General features: G+C 39.3%; 1 protein-coding gene across 1 annotated transcript in view; it reads right to left on the bottom strand.

The window, feature by feature from the left end:
- Positions 1-542: 542 nt before the first annotated feature.
- LOC139723359 (uncharacterized) overlaps positions 543-21,434 on the bottom strand; it is a 73,134-nt gene continuing 52,242 nt past the window's right edge. Inside the window, exons 51-64 of the mRNA XM_071634617.1 lie at positions 20,759-20,946; positions 19,892-20,080; positions 18,835-19,038; positions 18,039-18,344; positions 17,292-17,480; positions 15,890-16,093; positions 14,794-15,099; positions 14,264-14,429; positions 8,746-8,927; positions 7,650-7,714; positions 6,623-6,735; positions 5,796-6,101; positions 4,668-4,714; positions 543-790 (exon numbers count right to left, since the gene is read on the bottom strand). Coding sequence (XP_071490718.1) covers positions 543-790; positions 4,668-4,714; positions 5,796-6,101; positions 6,623-6,735; positions 7,650-7,714; positions 8,746-8,927; positions 14,264-14,429; positions 14,794-15,099; positions 15,890-16,093; positions 17,292-17,480; positions 18,039-18,344; positions 18,835-19,038; positions 19,892-20,080; positions 20,759-20,946 — 2,713 coding nt within the window. The remainder of the gene's footprint in view (positions 791-4,667; positions 4,715-5,795; positions 6,102-6,622; positions 6,736-7,649; positions 7,715-8,745; positions 8,928-14,263; positions 14,430-14,793; positions 15,100-15,889; positions 16,094-17,291; positions 17,481-18,038; positions 18,345-18,834; positions 19,039-19,891; positions 20,081-20,758; positions 20,947-21,434) is intronic.

Raw genomic sequence — 21,434 nt, 5'->3', positions numbered from 1 at the left:
TACAGTGATATTTCGTTTTTCTCCTTTATAAATTTTTGGTCAAAATATTTCTGTTTATTTTGTAATTGCGTAAGAAAAACACTATGCAGTTAATTGAATGTTGTATACCATGGCCATGTAATCATTTTGAACTAACATATGACAAAGGATATGGAAGTACACAATACATGCGTGAACATGCACCTTTCTGCCGGAATTTTTTATGTAACTGTTTTTCTATTCACATGTTTTTTAAATCTGTGTTATGGCAAAAATTACCTTTAACAGCAGCTGTGAAAGTCAATTACTTTGTCAGTAATAATGCAGCGACAATCCCTCCTGCATGTTCGTTACATCATCTTTTCTAGAAAATCATACATTCATCAAGCACTTCTTCATTCTTGTTCAACATTTTTTTCCAACTGTATATATCTCATGTACACTGCATAGTATTTTTGTAATCTCACGCATTCTCAAATCAAAAATGTTGACAAGTTAATCTTATGTAAGAATACATGACATTTTGTCACAAATACTCTTGACTCTCCAAAAACAACGCCGGCCTAATCCTGCTTCTCCACCTTGGATTTATTGGACACTGCATAAACGGGATCCGATGATTCCTCGGCCTCTGCAGCTGAGGAGGAGGTTGAGGGGACATCATCCCGTGACGTTGAGGGCGTGGGAGAAGGCGCGGCTTTGGTCTTCGCTTCCCCATTCTCTAGAGCGGTTGCTGAAGACTGGAAGTACACATTTTCATTGTATTGGCTTTCTCGTCTGCACGATAGTTGCGAAGGAATACACACAGCGAAGCAAAGTGAGAGAGATAGATAAATAGATAGATAGATATATAGATATAGATAGATAGATAGATAGATATAGATAGATAGATAGATATAGATAGATAGATATAGATAGATAGATAGATAGAGATAGATAGATAGATAGATAGATAGATAGATGGATAGATAGATAGATAGATAGATATAGATAGATAGATAGATAGATATAGATAGATATAAATAGATAGACAAATAGATAGATAGATAGATAGATAGATAGAAAGATAGATATAGATAGATAAATAGATAGATAGATAGATAGATAGATTGATAGATAGATATAGATAGATAAATAAACAGATAGATGGAGAGATATGAAGAGGCAGTTGGAGGATGAGAACGGAGAGAAAAGCAACAGGATGCAGGTGTTGTAGCAACGAAGTGAGGGCGAAGAATAGCGGCATGAGACAAACAATTATCATTATTTTTTAAGCAGGAATGTAAAAGGGGGAAATAATAATAATAATAATAATAATAATAATAATAATAATAGATAATAATAATAATAATAATAATAATAATAATAAATAATAATAATAATAATAATAATAATAACAATAAATAATAATAATAATAATAATAATAATAATAATAATAATAATAATAATGATAATAATAATAAAGGAAGAAAGTATCGCAAAAAGAGATAAAAGAAAAGGTAGAGCTTTCAAACATATGAAGCACAGGAAGGTTTATCGGAAGGTTTGTGAAGGGAAGATTCACAGGCAGAATGAGGAAGGTGATAAAAAAAGAAAAAAAAAAGAAATAAAAGAAAAGAAGACGAATGTGATGGTAGCAACACGAGAATGGAAAACGGTTGAATTATGAAATATTAAGGAAAAAACAAATAACGTTATAAAGATAGCAAAGGCATGGAGAAGTTTTAGAAAGAAGCGTATTATGAGAGAGCAAAAGGAAGAGAGATATACAGAAAGAGAGGGAGAGAAAGACGTAACTCAAGATACCACAAAAAGCGGATAGAAAGATAAATGGAGATAAGATGAAGGATGGAAGAAAGAGAAACAAAACCAGGTAACAGGACTTGAATACCTGTCAAGGCGACAAACGCCAGACATTCACGGACAAAGAGATCGTTTTCATGTGGTAAAAAAAAAAGCACAAGCACAAGATATCACACAGCAAGGTACCAATCCATGCATTTTGATTTCAAAATCTTGTGTCATTTTGTTAGATTTACATTTTTAAAGCAGGATTGAAACATCGAAAACAGCAACAAGAATGCCAACGGAAATAAACAAACAAAGTAACAGAGGAAAAACCCACAAATGTATTCACCCAAGTATGATGATATTATTTATGATTTGAAGAAGCTGGAAGTGTCGCTTCAAAACAAAAGTGAAAAATCCGAGGCTTTAAAAAAAAAAACTGTTTTGGGCAGTTCGTTTTTAACTACAAGGGAAACTTAGCTGATGGCGCTCGGCTTCCGGTTTATGTTACACGAAGAAAATGATATGTAAGCATGAGTGATTGCCATGAAATTGACAAAAAAAAAAAAAAAACTTTATTGAAAGTGGGTGTTAGCTCGTGTTGCCATGGAAACCCTTCATATGTTTCCTTAAGCGCCAAAATGTGCCAACGCCATGCAAAGTCAGTGAAGTTGATATCTTTAAACTTTTATTAGCCAATATGCAGAATGTTTTAAAACTTCCTGACATGATAAGAATCAAAGGCAGCTTTGAAAATGTGGAGTGCAGCAAATCATTATATTTTTTTTTTTCTTAAAGGTAAAATTTCCCTACCTTACATTGGTAAAGTCGTCACATTGGTACCCCTTCCTCTCCCCCCCCCCCCAAAAAAAAAAAAATGGAATGGAACTTAAGCACAACATTGTCCTCTTAAAGTTCCCCTTTGTTGTTTCCACCTTCCATAATACAAAAACCCGCTCCATTATTTTCTATTTGTCAGAATTGCCATGAACACAACAGGAGCCAGGGTATACGGTGTGATAATACCAAAACACCACATCCATAGCAACCTCCGTCACTAAGCAACACGCATGAGAAGAAAGACTTGTGGCCGAAATTCGCAAAGGTATTTTAACTCTTGTCCGTGGGTTTTGCAGAATTCGATTATACCGTAATTGTACTTTACACTTAGCGTATGATTGTTAAAAAAACATCCAACAGTGAACGCACAATGACGTGCGCATGCCTGGGACAAGGGACCAGGGCCCCATTTCATAAAAGTTGATACGATAGCATCATTTATTTTCCATTTCTATACATGTTTATGTTACTCGATATTATTTGTAAGTCCGTATTCTATTTTGTAATTTTTGCACTTGATACAGGGCTCCCTTGTAAAGCAGGCCTTTGTGGCTCTATACGGGACACCCCTGCTTTGAAAGAAAACATAAATAGATAAATAGATAAATAAACAGATAGATAGATAGATAGATAAATAAATAAATGAATAAATACATGAATAAATCAATTAATTCCATTGTCATTCCAGCAAGAGTTGCTATCATGAAATGGGGCCCAGTTCCTGTTCTCGCAAAATTTAGTCTACGAACTAGATATGAATCATGCATGTGAATCAAACTACCTCTATGAATTCAGACCCTTCATGTTAATCACCATGACTGGTGTTTGTGACTGGATGCAATTTGCTCACCTTTCTTCGTGGTTATTGGTCCCGTCCGTGGTGTCTGTTGTTTGATGTGAAGTTTGATCAAATTGCGCAGCACGTGTGGGAACAATGAAAAAAGGGAAGCAAAATGGAAAATGACGAAATTGGCCTTTTTTTGTAGTGGAACACTTCTCTCTCTTGTGGTGGTTGTGTTGACATTGCACTTTTACACACATATTTTTTTTTTTCAATGACTTGCATTTTTTTTTTTTGTCGTCTTTTGCATTCCACATATGCAAATGACATTTAAAAGAAAATAAACATAAAAGTGTCACTACATAACAAAGAAATCCACACACAAACGAATACGAAGCAAGATTTCGCAATCTTTTATGAAAGCGCTTCACTGCAATTCTTTACTTACCAGTGGGTATGTACGTATATTACCTTTTCATAGATTATGGTGATCAGTGGTGTACGTTTCTACTGCATGTTCGTAATGTTACATTTTGAAAGTGCAAAATAGACAAGCACAAAAAATGATAAAAAACACGAAGATTTTACATTTCGTCAATCTGTTTGAGCGGACTACTGCAAGTAAGAACAAGTGTAGTAAACCCGCAACACGGAAAAAAAGCAACACAAAATAATCACTACAACTGTACAAGAAGAAACATATCCCTCTGACATTAAGTTTACTGTCGCGTGTAAACCGCTTATCATTAGATAATCCATGTTTCAGCCCATTATTATTATCATCATTATCATTACTACTACTACTACAACTGATTGACTGATTTACGTCGATGTAGGGCAATTTGTCAATCAGTTGCAATGAAAACATATTCTCGACGAAAGAATTTCATGATTTTGAATACTACCACTACTAATGATAATACATGTAATACTACTACTAACTACTACTACTACTACTACAACTACTACTACTACTACTTCTACTACTACTACTACTACTACTACTACTATTATCATCATTATTATGATAATATTGATGATGATGATGATAATGATAATAATGATAATGATAATGATTATTATTATTTTGATAATAATAATAATAATAATAATAATAATGATAATAATTAGAACAATAATGATAATGATAACAATATTAATTGCCATCATTACTATAAGCACTATTGCTTTTATTATCATCATTATAATTATAATCATTAATATCATTTTTTTATCAGCATCATTTCCATATAGGAAGTTTGATTCAAAAATACATACCGTGCGTCACCATTTCAAGCGTATCCATTGATCCAGACTTTTTTGAACTGTGAAATATGCGACAACACAGAAAAGATTATTGAGTGTTTTGTTTTTTCAATGGAACAGTATTCCTAAATTCAAGGTTCTGATGTAATTGCAGATTTACGAAACAACACAGATTTGAATTTGAATTTGAAGTGATAGATTATAGAAGGGGCAGTCATCATTGAGAACTGGCAGAGGCATCTAGCCTTTTTGAAGTTTTATAACTCTGGGACTTTGTCTTCAGTGATGCAGAGCGATAGTACATTAGAGAGAGAGAGAGACAGAGAGAGAGAGGAAGAGGAAGAGAAAGAGAGAGAGAATCAGAAATCAAGTTTGGAATAAAATCTTACAAATCTAACATATGAAATACAGAATATGAAATATGTAATATATGATGAAATCTAACGTATATTCATTAAAGTGTTTCATAAGCGTCAGTGTATACATTGACACACATACAACACTTCTCGAGATCCAAAAGTGTCCATGAAATATTTGAAAGAATTTCTACGAAATTAGACATAGATATTTGACTTGAAGTGAATATATAGAATCGAATTGATAAAACACAACGAACGTTCATGGGAAATCTAATTTCTGACATTATGGCCTTTTTCACGCAGAGTACTGAAGAGTCGATACAGTGCCTTTTTTATCGTGGAAGGAAGGCATATCACTGTCAATTTTTGAAACGATAGAGTTGGCATAGAGTAAAACCATGTAGACTGCGTTCAGAGCGCAGCTGGTGTTCATAATGAACACGTGGATTTTCTCTTGTAGGCCTACTATTCACCGGCCGTTATGTCCTTTTTTCTCTTGGCGGCTACGTTTATGTATGATGATTTTGAATGACCAAAGAAGTGACTGCATAAATACATATGAATACGTTTTATATAACAACATATCATATCAACATATAGTAAAGAGTTTGATCGCAAAAAGATCTAACTCCATTCTTGTTAAATTGAGATATTTGCGATCGATGGAAACGTTTCATGTTGCTCCGTCTGATGATGGAATTACATTATATCGTGTAAAAAAAGAAGTTAAACCCTATTTGCGCTGAAACTCTTGATAACGATTAATATCATAAACACCTACTCTTTTTTCAGGCAGTCTCTGATGAGGACGACGCAGAGGAGAAGGAAGCAGAAGGCGAGGAGCGTGACGACGACGATGACCCAGGGCTCCTGGATGGCGGACGTCTCGGGACCCTGCACGGAGTAGTCGAAGCTGGGCCCGTTGTCCTCCTCGATCTGGCTCTCGTATTCGACGAGGAAGAGCTCCAGCTGGCCGGCGTCCAGGGCCGCGCTGGTGCCCGTCGGGTCGTTGGGGTCGCTGATCCAGAAGGTGACGGCGACGTCGGAGCCCTGCTGGACGATGCTGGTGATCATGACATTTGATGGCCTTGAGAGAAAAAAGATAAGAGAAGAAAGCAGCTGTGAATATAAAGTAATATACCGGATACTGTACATGTATGCAAATGTAAATATTATACCCATTCACGCACACACTAATATAATTATGATATCAATATTTATGCAAAAATATAGATATATACACGTTACAAGCATATACATACAGACAAATGAGATGATAGAATCATTGATAATGGTCAGATTATTGTTGACTACCAATAATGGATAAAATAAATATTTTCAAGATGAAACTCAAAGAACAACAGGGCATTTAAACAAATTTTCATCGCAGAAATACTGGCTGTACAAGGAGACATTTCAAATGTTCTTTAGTTGTCCTTGAATCTCTGCAAGAAATCAATACTAATTCATGAAACTGTGATGAAAGCTATCGTCTTCATATTGTATAATGAAAGAAAACCTGTTCAGAAAAGATAATTTTATTCACAGGTGTGTGACCTTTACGTCACAACTGGGCTTTTTCAAGGCATTGAGGGCGCCGTCACTTACGAAAACTCTGTGCTGCCCATATTAACGAGACAATTCTCCTCGCTGAGTGCACAGAATACGTTCAGCTGGGTAGCGACGCTCTGGGTGAACCGCAGATAATCATCTATTGTCAGCTGTAACAGAACGCAATACAAAAAAGAAAAAACAAAACAAAACATGTCATCAATCTTTGACATTTTTCAAGTAAGAATCTAACTCTTCTCCTCCTCCTGCTTCTAATCATCATCGTCATCATCCTCACCAACATTAACATCATCATCGTCGTCTTCAACACCATCATCATTATCATCACCACAAACATAAGCATCATCATCTTCAACATCCTCCTCCTCCTCCTCCTCCTCATTATCATTATCATTATCATCATCATTATCATCAGCATCATCATCATCATCACCATCATTTTTCACTTTTGAAAAGAAAATCATCATCACCATCGTTAAAATTTAAAGAGCGTAACAATATCTAATAGCTGTCAAAAACACAAAGTCCGCAAACTTTGCAATATTTGGCGTTTATTTACTAACTGTACGTAGAGCTCGTCCACTATTAAGGAAACATCCTTGGACTTCTTCTCCATAATATACATGTGTGTGTTGAGTATTCGACTATTCTTTTTCATGACATACTGCACTTGAATCGTGCAATTCAGTATCTAACAGACTAACTATATAATTCATAGAACAAACCTAACTGAAATAAAAAAAGAAATGAACGAACTATATAATATCATGTATTATGCCAAAAGAAAAAAAAAATCTAAATACGAGATAAGTTGACCAGATACTGGCTGCAAATGAATAGAAATTTCCCGAGAAACAATCCACGCTTAGTACTGTAATTCGCAGAAGACAAGACCGAAACGTTTTAGCATACGTCCACGCACAGTTCAGGTGATATGACAGGTGGTAGCAGATGCAATAGAAAAGGGTATACCTTCAAGTAATGAATGACAATATCATAAGGCTACAGCGCATGCGTAGGAAATGATACACATACGAGTAAAGCATTACCTCATCACACTCACCGTTTCTACTGTAGTATCATACAGGATGATCGTAACAGCGCCAATCAGCTCGCCCTCATTGTTAACTGTGTGGTGACGCCAATGGGGGCAAAAGGGAAAAAAAAAACATGGACAAAATGAGAAAAAATAAACACACACATATATTTCTCCAGCATTTTTACTGGAATTTTAGCGTTGGTATATTGACAGTTGGGTTATATGTTAATAGTATTTTATTATACATCGAAGCTGGAAATCATGTGTCATTTTATTTCATTCCTTGTCATTCATTTTCATTGAGAATTATGAAAGTAAATTGAAATGAAATGATATATGTAATGAGTTTCATTGCAAATTGGGCTAAGCGCGATTCTTCAGCATCATCATCAGATAGAGCAAAACAAAACCAGTGATATCTCACTTGTGACATAGGAAGGAATATTCTTGAAGTGTTGATTGAAAATATCCTGTAAATCATATAATTGCATATGATATATTCAACATATTAATATAATCTATGTGTACAGTCAACCCTGTCTATAGCGGCCATCTAAGGGATACAAAAAAAATGGTTGTGGTTGACAGGTGGCCGCTATATAGACAGGGTCGTTAACATGGCTTTTCTCTCGGAGGAATATTGTTTAGCGGTCACTATATACAGGTTTGACTGTATATATATATATATTTTTTTTTTATTTCATATTATGAACGTGTGTAATATGACATGAGATACAATATAATACATCATAGATATGACACAACAAACTGAGCAAAATCACTTTCACCTGCCTATCTTCACAGAAGCAATGCACACAGATAATGACGTTGATGTGAATAGAAACTCACTGTTTTAGACTGCCTAACGGTAAAGATGAATTAGTCGAATCATTTCCTCTCCTCTTTCTCTCTCACTTTCTTTCTCTCACTCTTACTCTGTCTGATACTTACAGGGTGTAGCTTATATTAGCTATTTTTTTTTCTACCTGTAACTCCCTTTCTCTCTCTCGATCGTTCACACTCGGTCTGATCTTTTCATGCTGATGTATTATGATAACTGCTCATAATTGTGACCACTTTCAAACTCTGATTCTCCTGAAAAGAGACACAAAGCCCTCACCTTCTACGGCTTCGTAGGACAGCGAGAAGCCCGAGGCAGTCTCCGACTCGTCGGAGAAGAACCTCAGCCACATCTGGTTCGACGTGGACATCAGCGGCTCGGCGGGGACCTCCGACCCGGTCAACCACGCGAGGACGTTCTCGTCAGCGTTCGGACCAGACCCAACGACCAAGAAGTCTTGGCTGAAATTTGAAAATTGTTTGGCGACTTTAAAGATATTGTTTTGATAAGGTACAAAAGTCTTTTACTTCTGAGCAATTAACTTTTACTAGTATGAATCCTAGTAGTTGTCTTATACAGTAAAACACACGAACACAGAAAGTTGTATAGTATAATGCTTTTCATGACCGAACAAGGAAATGGAAAAATAAAGAAATCATGTACTGATTTCGCACTTGGTAAGACGAGCCTAAACTCTTTAAAATGTATAAGATGGTTTTTATATCTTGGACAAAATCATTCAATATCCTGTTGAACACAACATAAAAAATGACTGTTGTTAATATTAAAGAAAATACATTGTGATAATATCATGATATCCATTGCTATTACGAAAAGAGATTTTAAGACATGATTCTATACCTATAAACACACATTCATAAAAACAACAAAAATACCAACAAACAAAAATACATACTATATACAAGCAGGCAGACAAGCATACAGAAGAGAGTTGGGGAATCAAAAAAAAAATGAAACGCACTTCTAGATGGCTGCCTTTATTTTTATCTTGGTATCAACCCAGTAATTGATGACTGCAGATAACCATAAGAGCCATACTTATACGTCTTATTCATGTACAGTCGTGTTTCTCTCTGAAAGGTCACACATTTCCAAGCCACATAATGGTAGGGAAGGCTTCATGCACATCTGAAACCAACGGAAGATAAGAATACAGTGTAAAAGAAGAAAGAGAAGAAAGAAGGAAAGAGGCAATAAATCAGAAAGGGAAAAGAGGTGCAAAGGGATGCTGCTTACATGATCGATTGCCAATCTGAGCACCGTTTCATGAAAGTTGTCATGCCTGACAAGTTGTCAGTCTTTAACAATTTCAGTTAAACCCTTGGTTCTGATTGGCTGACAAGCTATGATCACTAACTGTTACTGTCATAGGCGTACCCAGGATTTTTTAGAGGGGGGTGTTCAGTGGCGTATCGTGGGTCAAGACATTGGGGGGGGGGCACCTCATGGAAGCAACATCAGAATTGCATAAGTGTACAATTAAATGCGAGCGAGCGGAGCGAGCGAGCTTGAAAATTTTGACATTTTACAGTCCCCAAACTGCCGTTTGTAGCTATATGTATATGTATTTGCTTTGGAAATTAAGGGGGTTGCACCGGGTGCAACTGCTGGCAGTTGCTGGCAGTAATATCAGGAGAATGGCATAACGATTAAATGCGAGCGAGCGAAGCGAGCGAGCTTGAAAATGTTGACATTTTAAGTCCCCAAACTGCCGTTAACAGCTATACTTTTTCGCTTTAGAAATTAAGGGGAGGGGGCGCACCGGGCGCAACTGCTGGTAATTACTGACAGCAACATCAGGAGAATTGCATAACGATAAAATGCGAGCGAGCGAAGCGAACGAGCTTGAAAATTTTGACATTTTACAGTCCCCAAACTGCCGTTTGTAGCTATATTTTTTCGCTTTACAAATTAAGGGGAGGGGGAGCACCGGGCGCAACTGCTGGCAATTACTGACAGCAACATCAGGAGAATGGCATAACGATTAAATGCGAGCGAGCGAAGCGAGCGAGCTTGAAAATGTTGACATTTTAAGTCCCCAAACTGCCGTTGGCAGCTATACTTTTTCGCTTTAGAAATTAAGGGGAGGGGGCGCACCGGGCGCAACTGCTGGTAATTACTGACAGCAACATCAGGAGAATTGCATAACAATTAAATGTGAGCGAGCGAAGCGAGCGAGCTTGAAAATTTTGACATTTTACAGTCCCAAAACTGCCGTTTGTAGCTATATTTTTTCGCCTTAGAAATGAAGGGGAGGGGGCGCACCGGGCACAACTGCTGGCAATTACTGACAGCAACATCAGGAGAATTGCATAACGATAAAATGCAAGCGAGCGAAGCGAGCGAGCTTGAAAATTTTGACATTTTACAGTCCCCAAACTGCCGTTTGTAGCTATATTTTTTCGCTTTAGAAATTAAGGGGAGGGGGCGCACCGGGCGCAACTGCTGGCAATTACTGGCAGCAACATCAGGAGAATGGTATAACGATTAAATGCGAGCGAGCGAAGCGAGCGAGCTTGAAAATATTGACATTTTAAGTCCCCAAACTGCCGTTGGCAGCTATACTTTTTCGCTTTAGAAATTAAGGGGAGGGGGCGCACCGGGCGCAACTGCTGGTAATTACTGACAGCAACATCAGGAGAATTGCATAACAATTAAATGTGAGCGAGCGAAGCGAGCGAGCTTGAAAATTGTGACATTTTACAGTCCCAAAACTGCCGTTTGTAGCTATATTTTTTCGCCTTAGAAATTAAGGGGAGGGGGCGCAACTGCTGGCAATTACTGACAGCAACATCAGGAGAATGGTATAACGATTAAATGCGAGCGAGCGAAGCGAGCGAGCTTGAAAATATTGACATTTTACAGTCCCCAAACTGCCGTTTGTAGCTTTTTTTATTCACTTTAGAAATTAAGGGGAGGGGGCGCACCGGGCGCAACTGCTGGCAATTACTGACAGCAACATCAGGAGAATTGCATAACGATTAAATGCGAGCGAGCGAAGCAAGCGAGCTTGAAAATTTTGACATTTTACAGTCCCAAAACTGCCGTTTGTAGCTATGTTTTTTCGCTTTGGAAATTAAGGGGAGGGGGCGCAACGGGCGCAACTGCTGGCAATTACTGACAGCAACATCAGGAGGATTGCATAACGATTAAATGCGAGCGAGCGAAGCGAGCGAGCTTGAAAATTTTGACATTTTACAGTCCCCAAACTGCCGTTTATAGCTATATTTTTTTTTCGCTTTGGAAATTCGGGGGGGGGGGGGGCGCACCGGGCGCAACTGCTGGCAATTACTGGCAGTAACATCAGGAGAATGGCATATAACGGATACATGCGAGCGAGCGAAGCGAGCGAGCTTGAAAATTTTGTCATTTTACCGTCCAAAAACTGTCGTTTGTAGCTACATGTATATTTTTTTCGCATTGGAGGGAGGGGGCGCCCGGTGCGCCCCCTGGATCCGCCACTGGTAGTCAAGGGTGTCGGTTTATGTTCATGATTGGGGGAGGTATGACCAGCGAGGGGGCGTCGAAGTGACCAAGCGGGAGAAGGATGTCCAAAATCTGCACTTTATATAGAGCATCCCCTAATTTGTTTGTGTTTGTGAGTGTGTGTGTTTCATATAGATGGAAAAGTTAGGAAATAGCCAAGGTCAAGTCTTATTATTGGCAATGCAAGGCATTTTGATATAGACTAGTACGTAAAGCAACACTGCAAAATCAATGATCAAGCTTTGATAGCAAATGTGTACAACCTATCAAACATTGCGCAACATTGCAGCGACTCTTTTTGCCATTCCGATATTCTGAGTACACAGCGCACATCCTGCTTGTATTCAAAATGCCAACCAGGAATCACGCTGAATCACAATCTTTTGTCGTCTCCGGGCTTTTTGAACAATGTTATACCTCTTTAATTATATGGTTAAAAGAAATCTTAGAAAAATATCTTTTTTTTCTTGATCATCCTTTCATGTCGATTTCAAAAGCAGTTTACTAACCCTTGAATTACCATTTTCGTAGGTTTTTTTTTCTTTCTTTTTTCTTTTTTTCCTTTTTTTTTAATCAGCGGATGGGGGGGGGGGGGGGGCACGTGCCCCCCCCCCCCCCATGCCCCCGTAGTTACGCCACTGTTCCTAGACCTAGATATCTAATGAATTTTAGGCGCAATAAAGTCATCCAACCACAATTTGTAGACTCACACTCAGTTATCTTTCAGTTTTAACTTTCAGTCATTGAAAAAATTCATATCTACTATTACTAAAGATTACCAAGTCCATGTGCTATTACTAATTACATTGAGTAGCAAGTAACTTGCTACTCCCAGAGCTTCCAGAGCTTGCTGCTTCCAGTAGGCTACTATACTGACTGTACTTGGTAGTCAGTGGCGTATCTAGGGAAAACGGCGCCCGTGGCAAGCGCGAAAATTGCGCCCCTAATTTCTGAAAAAGTGTTCAACCCCAACCCCATCCCGGTATAGGGACTTAAAAAAAGTCCTCATGATAAATGCTTTTTGAAGCACTTAAGATGGGTCTTTTGAGGGTGATTTAAATGTATAGGCAACCCTAAATTTTGATATATTTTGGCGAGCGAGCGCAGCAAGCGAGCCGAAAATTTTTATATTTCAGCTTTATACATAACATGGAATTCTTGTCATTTTTGGTTATTAAATCTTCGAATTATAATTCTAATCATAGTGACGGCCTTATAGATAACGATTTGTACCAACAGTGTCCAACCCCATCCCGGTAGGGACTTAAAAAAACTCCACATGATGTGCTTTTTCAAGCACTTATATAGAAGGGGTCTTTTGAGGGTGTTTTAAATGTAATAGATATTGAAGAATTTTGGCGAGCGAGTGCAGCGAGCGAGCCGAAAATTTTTGTATTTCAGCTTGCAAAACATGGAATTCTTGTCATTTTTGGTTATCAAATCTTCGAATGACAATTCTAATCAAGATATAGTGACGGTCTTATAGATAACGATGTATACTAACAGTGTTCAACCCCAATCCCATCCCGGTAGGGACTTAAATAAAGTCCACCTGATATGCTTTTTCGAGCACTTAAAAGGGTTTTTTTTTTGAGGGTGATATAAAATCTGATAAATTTTGATAAATTTTGGCGAGCGAGCCGACAATTTTTGTATTTCACCTTACAAAACATGGAATTCTTGTCATTTTTTGGTTATTAAATCTTACAATTCTAATCAAGATATAGTGACGGCTTCATAGATAACCTTTATGCCAACAAACTAAGGACTTGGAAAAATACTCTGAATTACTACGAGTGAGTGAACCGAAATTTTTATATTTCCACGTCATCATTACGTTTTGTTCTTCTTATTTTAATTTTTTTTGGATAAATTTTGGCGAGCGGGCGCAGCGAGCGAGCCGAAAATTTTTATATTTCTGCGTTACAAAACATGGAATTCATGGAAATCATGTTTTGTTTTTATCTTGTTTGATTTGGTGTTAAATAAATAAATAAAAGCGGTAAAGACAGCTTTTGTTTCATTATTTTGTCAACATCTAAGCATTGCTGAAGAGGGGTGTTGAATAGCTCAAACACCTCCCTTTTGCCCAAGGGGGGTGTTTGAACACCTTAAACACCCCCCTTTTGGAAAAGGGGGGTGTTTGAACACCCAAAACACCCCCCCCCCCCCCTCGGTACGCCCTTGGTTACTGTGATGATTGTTAGAGACTGACAACTTGTCAGGGCTGACATCTTTCATACAACGGTGCCCAGAAAAGTAAAAAGAGGAACAAGAGGATATCACCGACCTCTCTTCCAGGTCCATTGTTTCCACGGTGAGCTTCACCATCTGGGATGTCTCCGGCAGGGTGATGGTGTAGAGGCAGTCCTGGTTGTTGGAGTACGGATCGGGGTAGTTGGGGGAGATGATGAAACCGGACTCCTGGAGGAATTCCGTGTTGCCACACTCTCCGCCTATCGGTAGAACATTAGTTTTGATTTTTGCTTTGTTTTTGTTTCGTTTTTGGTTTGTTTCCTTTGTGTTTATTTTCGTTGATATCACAACTCACAGATGCATACAGGATCCGCATACTCATACATACAGTCTATTGACAAGCAGAAACTGTGAGTGAAGAGAGACTGTTCGTTCTATCTTTTCTTTTTTGGATACATTTACAACATCTGTCATTTGCGAACATATGGGTTAAATGATCTAAAAGACACGATATTTTCCTTGTCTAATTAAATGCTGCACAATGTGTATCTGTATCATTTTTTCATTTCAAACTCTGTAGGTATTACAGTTTAATTGAAAATGAAAATGAGTATTAATACTCACTGGCCGGTGTGTCGATGCGCGCCGAGCCGCTGGCAGTCGGCAGCTCTTCCGCAGAGGTGACGGCCGCGATGTTGAACACGTAAACGGTGTTGGATTCCAGGTTCTTGACGATGGCAGAGTCGGTCTCGCCACCTTCGACGTCGAAGCTGTCACCCTCGCCTTCCTCTGCCTCGGCGATGGTGACGTAGATCCGGTAGCCGATGACCTCGCAGTTGGCGTCCGATGGTCGCCACTGGAGCTCGACGGTATGCGGGTCGACCGCGTCACCGCGCAGGAGAGTTGGGTTTTGGTCGAGACGCTCCCAGTCTGGAGATGAAACGTGTACGTGCACGGGTGGGAACAAATCAAACAGAGTCGTCACTGTGCGACAGCGCTTGTTTTATAAAAAAAAAAAGCTTTGCATTAATTGTAAGTTGCCATAATTTATGCCACTGTGGTTATGATTCAAATCTAATATACTTCCATCTGACTGTAGCTGCAGCTGCCTTAGCAACTTCAATAATAATGCCTAATGTGTGATCTACTGTAAGTAGTCTTATGAAACAGTGCCAAGGTGTTGACAATGCTATGCTACAGACAAGGAAAATTCAGTTTCACTACCTTTCCGCAGTGGAGTTCAATTGTGACTTTTGCATAATGGAAACACACTAGGCTCAGGGGTATCCATAACAAATATCTGACTGGGTTATTTTTATTCATGGATACCCTCCAAGTAGACTCCCCAGCGAGGTGAGCCCTTTCAGGGATGTGGTAGACACCTATACACGCGCTTCTATCATATCCACATAAAACGCTACACTTCAAGGCAACAGGGAGGTGGTTATCTCCATGATATTAAGCTTGTCAATTCCCATCCAAGTCGTACACCATGCTGCAAAATGGTAGGCTTCTTGGGTTTCATGATTAAGAAAGCAGGATAATGTGACCTGCCTCACTCACCATGCTGGTGAAAGCCGTCCAAGCTTTAGTCACACCCTTCGAAAAGTGAACTTATAATGGATGCCAGCTATTCCCTTGGAAGGACAGTCACTTCAACAGACAACTCACATTACGCACAAACCAGTTCGCCCTCTCGGCAGTGGCAGGGTTAACTCACCCTTTGGTGTGACTTCACAGATGTACTGGCTCTCGCGGGAGCACTCCCAGTCGTACCAGGTGCCGGCGTTGCTCATGGAGACGCAGTCCTGGGTCCCCTGCAGATCGTTGGGCTGGCCCACGGCCCAGTAATTCCTGACCCAAATTGCGGGGTTCTGGCAATCCACCCAGCGGAAGCTGTCCTCCGTTCCCTTGTCGTACAATCCTGTGATGACATTAATAAAGTGGGATCTTATCAATCATTAGCCTCTTGCCGGCCGTGATACTGATATCATGACATGTCGTGCGTTTGTATGTAGCCTACGTCATAGTCGGCTCCCAAATGTGACGAGTTAAATGCACGGCAGCGTAGGGATTCGTGTTATGGTAAGGTTGGTCCTATTCGGATATATTCAAGAGTCCCCCTTAACGAATTGTGTAGAGCTTTATCACTAATCTTTATATAAGTATGCACACACCCGAAGAATCTCAACTAGACTCGAACGTTACCGAGGAGCGTACGCTTTGATAGCAATTTATTGTATTGTGGCAGGCTGCTTTAGTCGTGGTTTTCGCATGTACCCCGCCGGATGGAAGCGAATGCATTAATCGATCTAATCGAGTCACGCTTCTCTCGCCAAGTTACAAGCTTGTACAAGTAGCCTTTTTGTTTTCCGGTGAGCTCTAGTCTACTGAAAGGCTTTGAATGCATCCAAACAATTGGCTGTAGGCCTGAGACATTGTGAACTAAGCGTGATGTTGAAAGGAAATACGATGCAGCATTTAGGTGACTTTAATAGCCAAAATATATGCATCCTTCCTCTTTTGGAAAACTAAATACATCGGCTATTCTAAAGCGTTCGCGTTTATACTGACTTTTAAACGACTATAATGGATGTTCAAACTTCTTTACGTTTTCTCTTTGATGAAAATCAGGGCAATTATTTAAATTTACGTCATTGATTTTTGCTTTTGTAATCATGCAGAAGTGTATTTTAAGTCCTTTCATTGTGGTGATTGCGCATTTTCTCAGACCGTATCCGGGCAATTACCCCCAGAGGGCAATTACCCCCCGGCTAAATACTGGTTAGTGGGTAAGCTTAGAGTAACGATTAGGGTTAGGGTTAGGGTTAGGGTTAGGGTTAGGGTTAGGGTTAGGAGTTTGAGTTAGGGATAGGAATAGATTCAGGATTAGGATTAGGATTAGGGCCAGGGGAAGGGTGCGGGGTAATTGCCCAGGGGGTAATTGCCCTAGACCCTCTCAGACTTCCATCAATTTGTACAAAAATATAATTCATATCGGTAGATTAAGGCAAACTATAAGTAATCCTCAGGATCGCTAAATATTGCTCAGATCATAGTGGGTCACGTAGCAATTTATGATATCCTTCCTTTTGTTGATTCATCCAGAGAACTTAATATACCTATCCAGTAATCGCCCTGTACAACGTTGCTCAGGATGTAGTTGTACTCTTCCTCAGTCTCCATGACAACCAGGTCACCATCGGTGATCGCCTGGCAGTCGGCGCGGGCGTCGTCCCAAGAGCGACTCTCCGTGACCACCTTGTAGCAGCCGTAGTTGTAGCCAGGCGCCCAACCAGGCTCACACAGCTCTGTTCGAAAAGAATTAGATACACTTAGGTCGACGATGCTAAGGAGATTGCTGATTGATTGATTGATTGATTGATCTATCTATTCATTCATCTATTTATTTATCTATTCATCTACCTATCTACTTATCTATTTATCTACCTATCTTTTCATCTATTTGGCTATCTATCCATCTATCCTTTTATGTATCCAGCTATCTTTCTATCTCCATCATTGTATTCATGTAATTGTCTATTTATTCATCTATCGATCTATCTATCTATCCGTCTATCTATTCATCTATCTGTTTATCTTTTCATCTATTTTAGCTAGGCGTGTATGTATCTCTTTTTATATATCCAGCTATCTTTCAATCTCCATCATTGTATTTTCGTAACTGTCTATCTCTCTACCTATCTATCTATTTATCTATCTCTATCTATCCTCCTATATTTGTATGTACCAAGCTGTCTTTCTATTTCCATTAACATATCCATATAATTATCTATCTTCCTGTCTATCTATTTCTTTCTATGTAGCAATGTTTATGTATTACTTTCCCCATGCTCTCCCTCTCTTACCTTCCAAAGGCGGGGTAGTGACAGTAGTTGTCTGGGCACTCTGCACGGGACCTGACGACAGGACCGCTGAAAGGGAGAAATTGTACATGGTCCCGTCTTCCAATTCGCCGATGGTCAACGTTGACGAATCGGCGCCCTCTACGTCAATGACGGTCGGCTCGTCGAGGCGCTGATCCTGGAAGGTGACACGGTAGGCGACGACGTCACAACTGTAACGCGCGGACGGTTGCCAGGTGAGGGTCACCGTGTTCGGGTCGTCGGCTGTACCACGGAACAGTTGTGGGTTGGCCTGTCTTGGATTGTAGCCTGAAAGATTCACCAGAACAATGAATGTGATTCGGTTATCATTGCGCTGAATGGAAGGTATAATGGTCTTAATGAATGAGAGTCAATGGTTCGAGCCTTACCATGGCACTTGTGACCAGCTGCCTCCCCCTTGATGAGCCGCTGTGGCTAAGTGGAATAATTCTCAACCGTAGGGCCCGTGATTCAAGTCCTCAAGTCACTTTAACTTGTTCTAAAACACTTAAGTGACTAAGTGTTTTTCTTAGTGGTTACGTAAAATGAATAACCCAACGACTTATGTTCATAGGTAAAATAAAGATACCTTATCCACTACGATCCTTCTTTTCAGGAACATGAAGAGGGATACCAATTAATATCGAATTTCGTAACCTTGGAATGTCTGTATATTTGTAATTGTAATCTAATGACGATTTTTTTTAATGCAATGCGCGTCAAATGATTACGATAGGAGGATGAAAAAATTAAATAGGAACTAGTAGCATTTACTTACCCTTTTCCCAGACCTCGCAGATGTACATCATGGTGCGAGCACACTCCCAGTCGTTGAACATGCCTGAGTTGACAACCTGACCGCAGTCCTGTTTGCCGTTCAAGTCGTTGGGCTGGCCAGCGGCCCAGTTCGTCTCCACGAACGTCGTGTCGGCGACGCAGTCCACCCAGCGCCATGTTCCTTCTCTAGCCTTGTCGTACAGTCCTTACGTTGGAAATGTTCCACAACAATAATAACACCAAAAATTAATAAATGAATACAGACAAAATGAAACAAATGCATTACATGGAAAGAGTAATAGAACGACGGTAACATCAAATGATATTCTTGTATCGAGATCAAGAATCGAGTACGTACGACTTTTTTCTAATCATCATGAGTTCGTTGGTTCGAGTCCAACCCGAGTATGTAGGCCTTCGATTTTTTTTTTCTTTATCCAAGCTACCAAAAAAAGAGTGAATAATTGGTGCTTCTATACGTCGATGAAGAGCAATTTGACAAAAATTTGGAAAAATCGACACATTTTATACATTCAATTCAATTGGAATAATTTCATTTTCATATAAAGGATAATAGAATAGTGTAATATACACAACGCTTACGTGATAATTACATTACAGACTTTACAGTTATCGCGGTGGCAGAATAACAATTTCGTAAATGATGCTACCTCAATTAGTCACTAAGATAATAATGGAAATACGCTCCAACGTTCACAATTTATACAAAGGGTGAGATCGAAATTATTTCATTCAATTCAATTCAATTCACTTTATTTATTTTCAAATTATTCTTCTTTTTCAGCAAAAAAACAAAAAAATAACACAGAGTTAATCAGGAGTTATAACATACGATTGTATCTAACTTTAAATGATGCTGAAAAAAGAAACATTATGCTTAAAAAGAAGATTGATCACGAAAATTGACATAAAACAACTGTCAATTTGATATGATGATTAGCTAAGCCTACACGCAATGCAAATGTTATAGAATGAAGGGAAGGGATTGTAACCGGGGTTGTATTGTATAAGGAAATAAGTAAAACAAGATGACCTACCTATCCAGAAGTCATTGCCCCCGGTCGCGTTGAGGATGTAGTCGTTTTCTTCCTCCGTTTCGATGATGACTAGGTCGCCATTCGAGACCGACATGCAGTCGTTGCGAGCCATATCCCAAGTCTCCAGCGTGTAGCCGACCTTGTAGCAGTGATCGTCGAAGCCGACAAACCAACCATCTTCACACGGATCTACAACAGAGAGTAATGGTTATGTTAGTATTTATTTCTCCTTCACCTTTCTTTTTTTCTTCGACCATAATGGATAAAAGAAGATAATATAAGACTCTGATGCTGAATTACTACTAGTGGTAGTAGTGGTGGTGGTGGTAGTAGTAGTAGTAGTAGCAGCAGCAGCAGCAGCAGAAGTAATAGAAGTAGTAGTTGTAGTAGTTGTAAAAGTAGCAGAAGTAGTAGGATCTTATGGTAACTGAATCTTAGTTGACTACAAACGGTAAGATACGCAGTCTAAAAATAGGAAAGCAAAAAAAAAATGTTGACGGACGGAAGTTGTTGTTGTTGTTGTTGTTTTTAGTTATTGCGCCAAATGGAACCACTGCGGCTGGAATTATCGTTTTAAAAAAGCCTGGGTAGGAAAGCCCTTGTGGTACAGCAACAGCAGCAGCTGCAGCAGCAGCAGCAGCAGCAGCAGCAACAACAACAACAACAACATCATCAACAACATCAGCAACAACAACAGCAACATCAACAACACAGCAGCAGCAGCAGCAGCACAACAACGACAACAACTACGGTCATCGATATGTTTTGATTCCGTCGACATACATGAATTCCCACGTCCACCCAGTCTTAACATTATTCTTTTTTTTAACCAAAGCCCTCCCCCATCTTAATTTTTATGCTCCTTACTTTCAGGAGGTTGCGTGGTGACAGTGGCGGTCAAGACAGGGCTGGTGACGTTGCTGGGTGCCGACAGAGTGAGCGTCCGCAGGGTGAACTGGTACTGCGTGTCGGGCTGAAGGCCCGTGATCAGCTGCCGGTTGGTTTCACCTCCCGGGACGTCGATAATCTTGAGACCGTCGTCGTTATACGTGATGCTAACGAAGACGACCACGAAAAAAAAAATCGAAAACATGAAACAGTTCACATAGGCCTACTGTTATGATTAATTTTGTGTGACCATGTCGCCTTGTGGAAGCAAGGATTGTCTGCAAACAATAAATTATTAACTACGGGTTCGAAATCTGTAGGTCCCCTCTACTGCGAATTGCAATAAGCATCAATCACAAACCATTTATGATCTATAATGCCTTTAGCAAACCACGCATGTGAGGAGCATTGCAATTATCTTGGCACTGAAAAAAAAAACTATGAAAATAATGGAATGAAATTATACATGATTGAACGAATGTAAACGGACAGATGGTATCCATCCTAACTTTTCATCTTCTTAAAATCAATTACGTGGTACACTTTCTACCAAAACATCGGCAATAATACACAGTTACCACATGAAAGATCTTAGCACAATATCAAAACATATTTATACTCATATGATATCTGAATATCATTATCAATTCATAGT

The sequence above is a fragment of the Diadema antillarum genome, unplaced genomic scaffold (assembly GCF_040938485.1).
Source record: "Diadema antillarum isolate AM-2024a unplaced genomic scaffold, OU_Dant_1.0 scf00000187, whole genome shotgun sequence".
In the NCBI taxonomy this organism is placed as follows: Eukaryota; Metazoa; Echinodermata; class Echinoidea; order Diadematoida; family Diadematidae; genus Diadema; species Diadema antillarum.
This window is presented reverse-complemented; position numbering and strand designations above follow the sequence as displayed.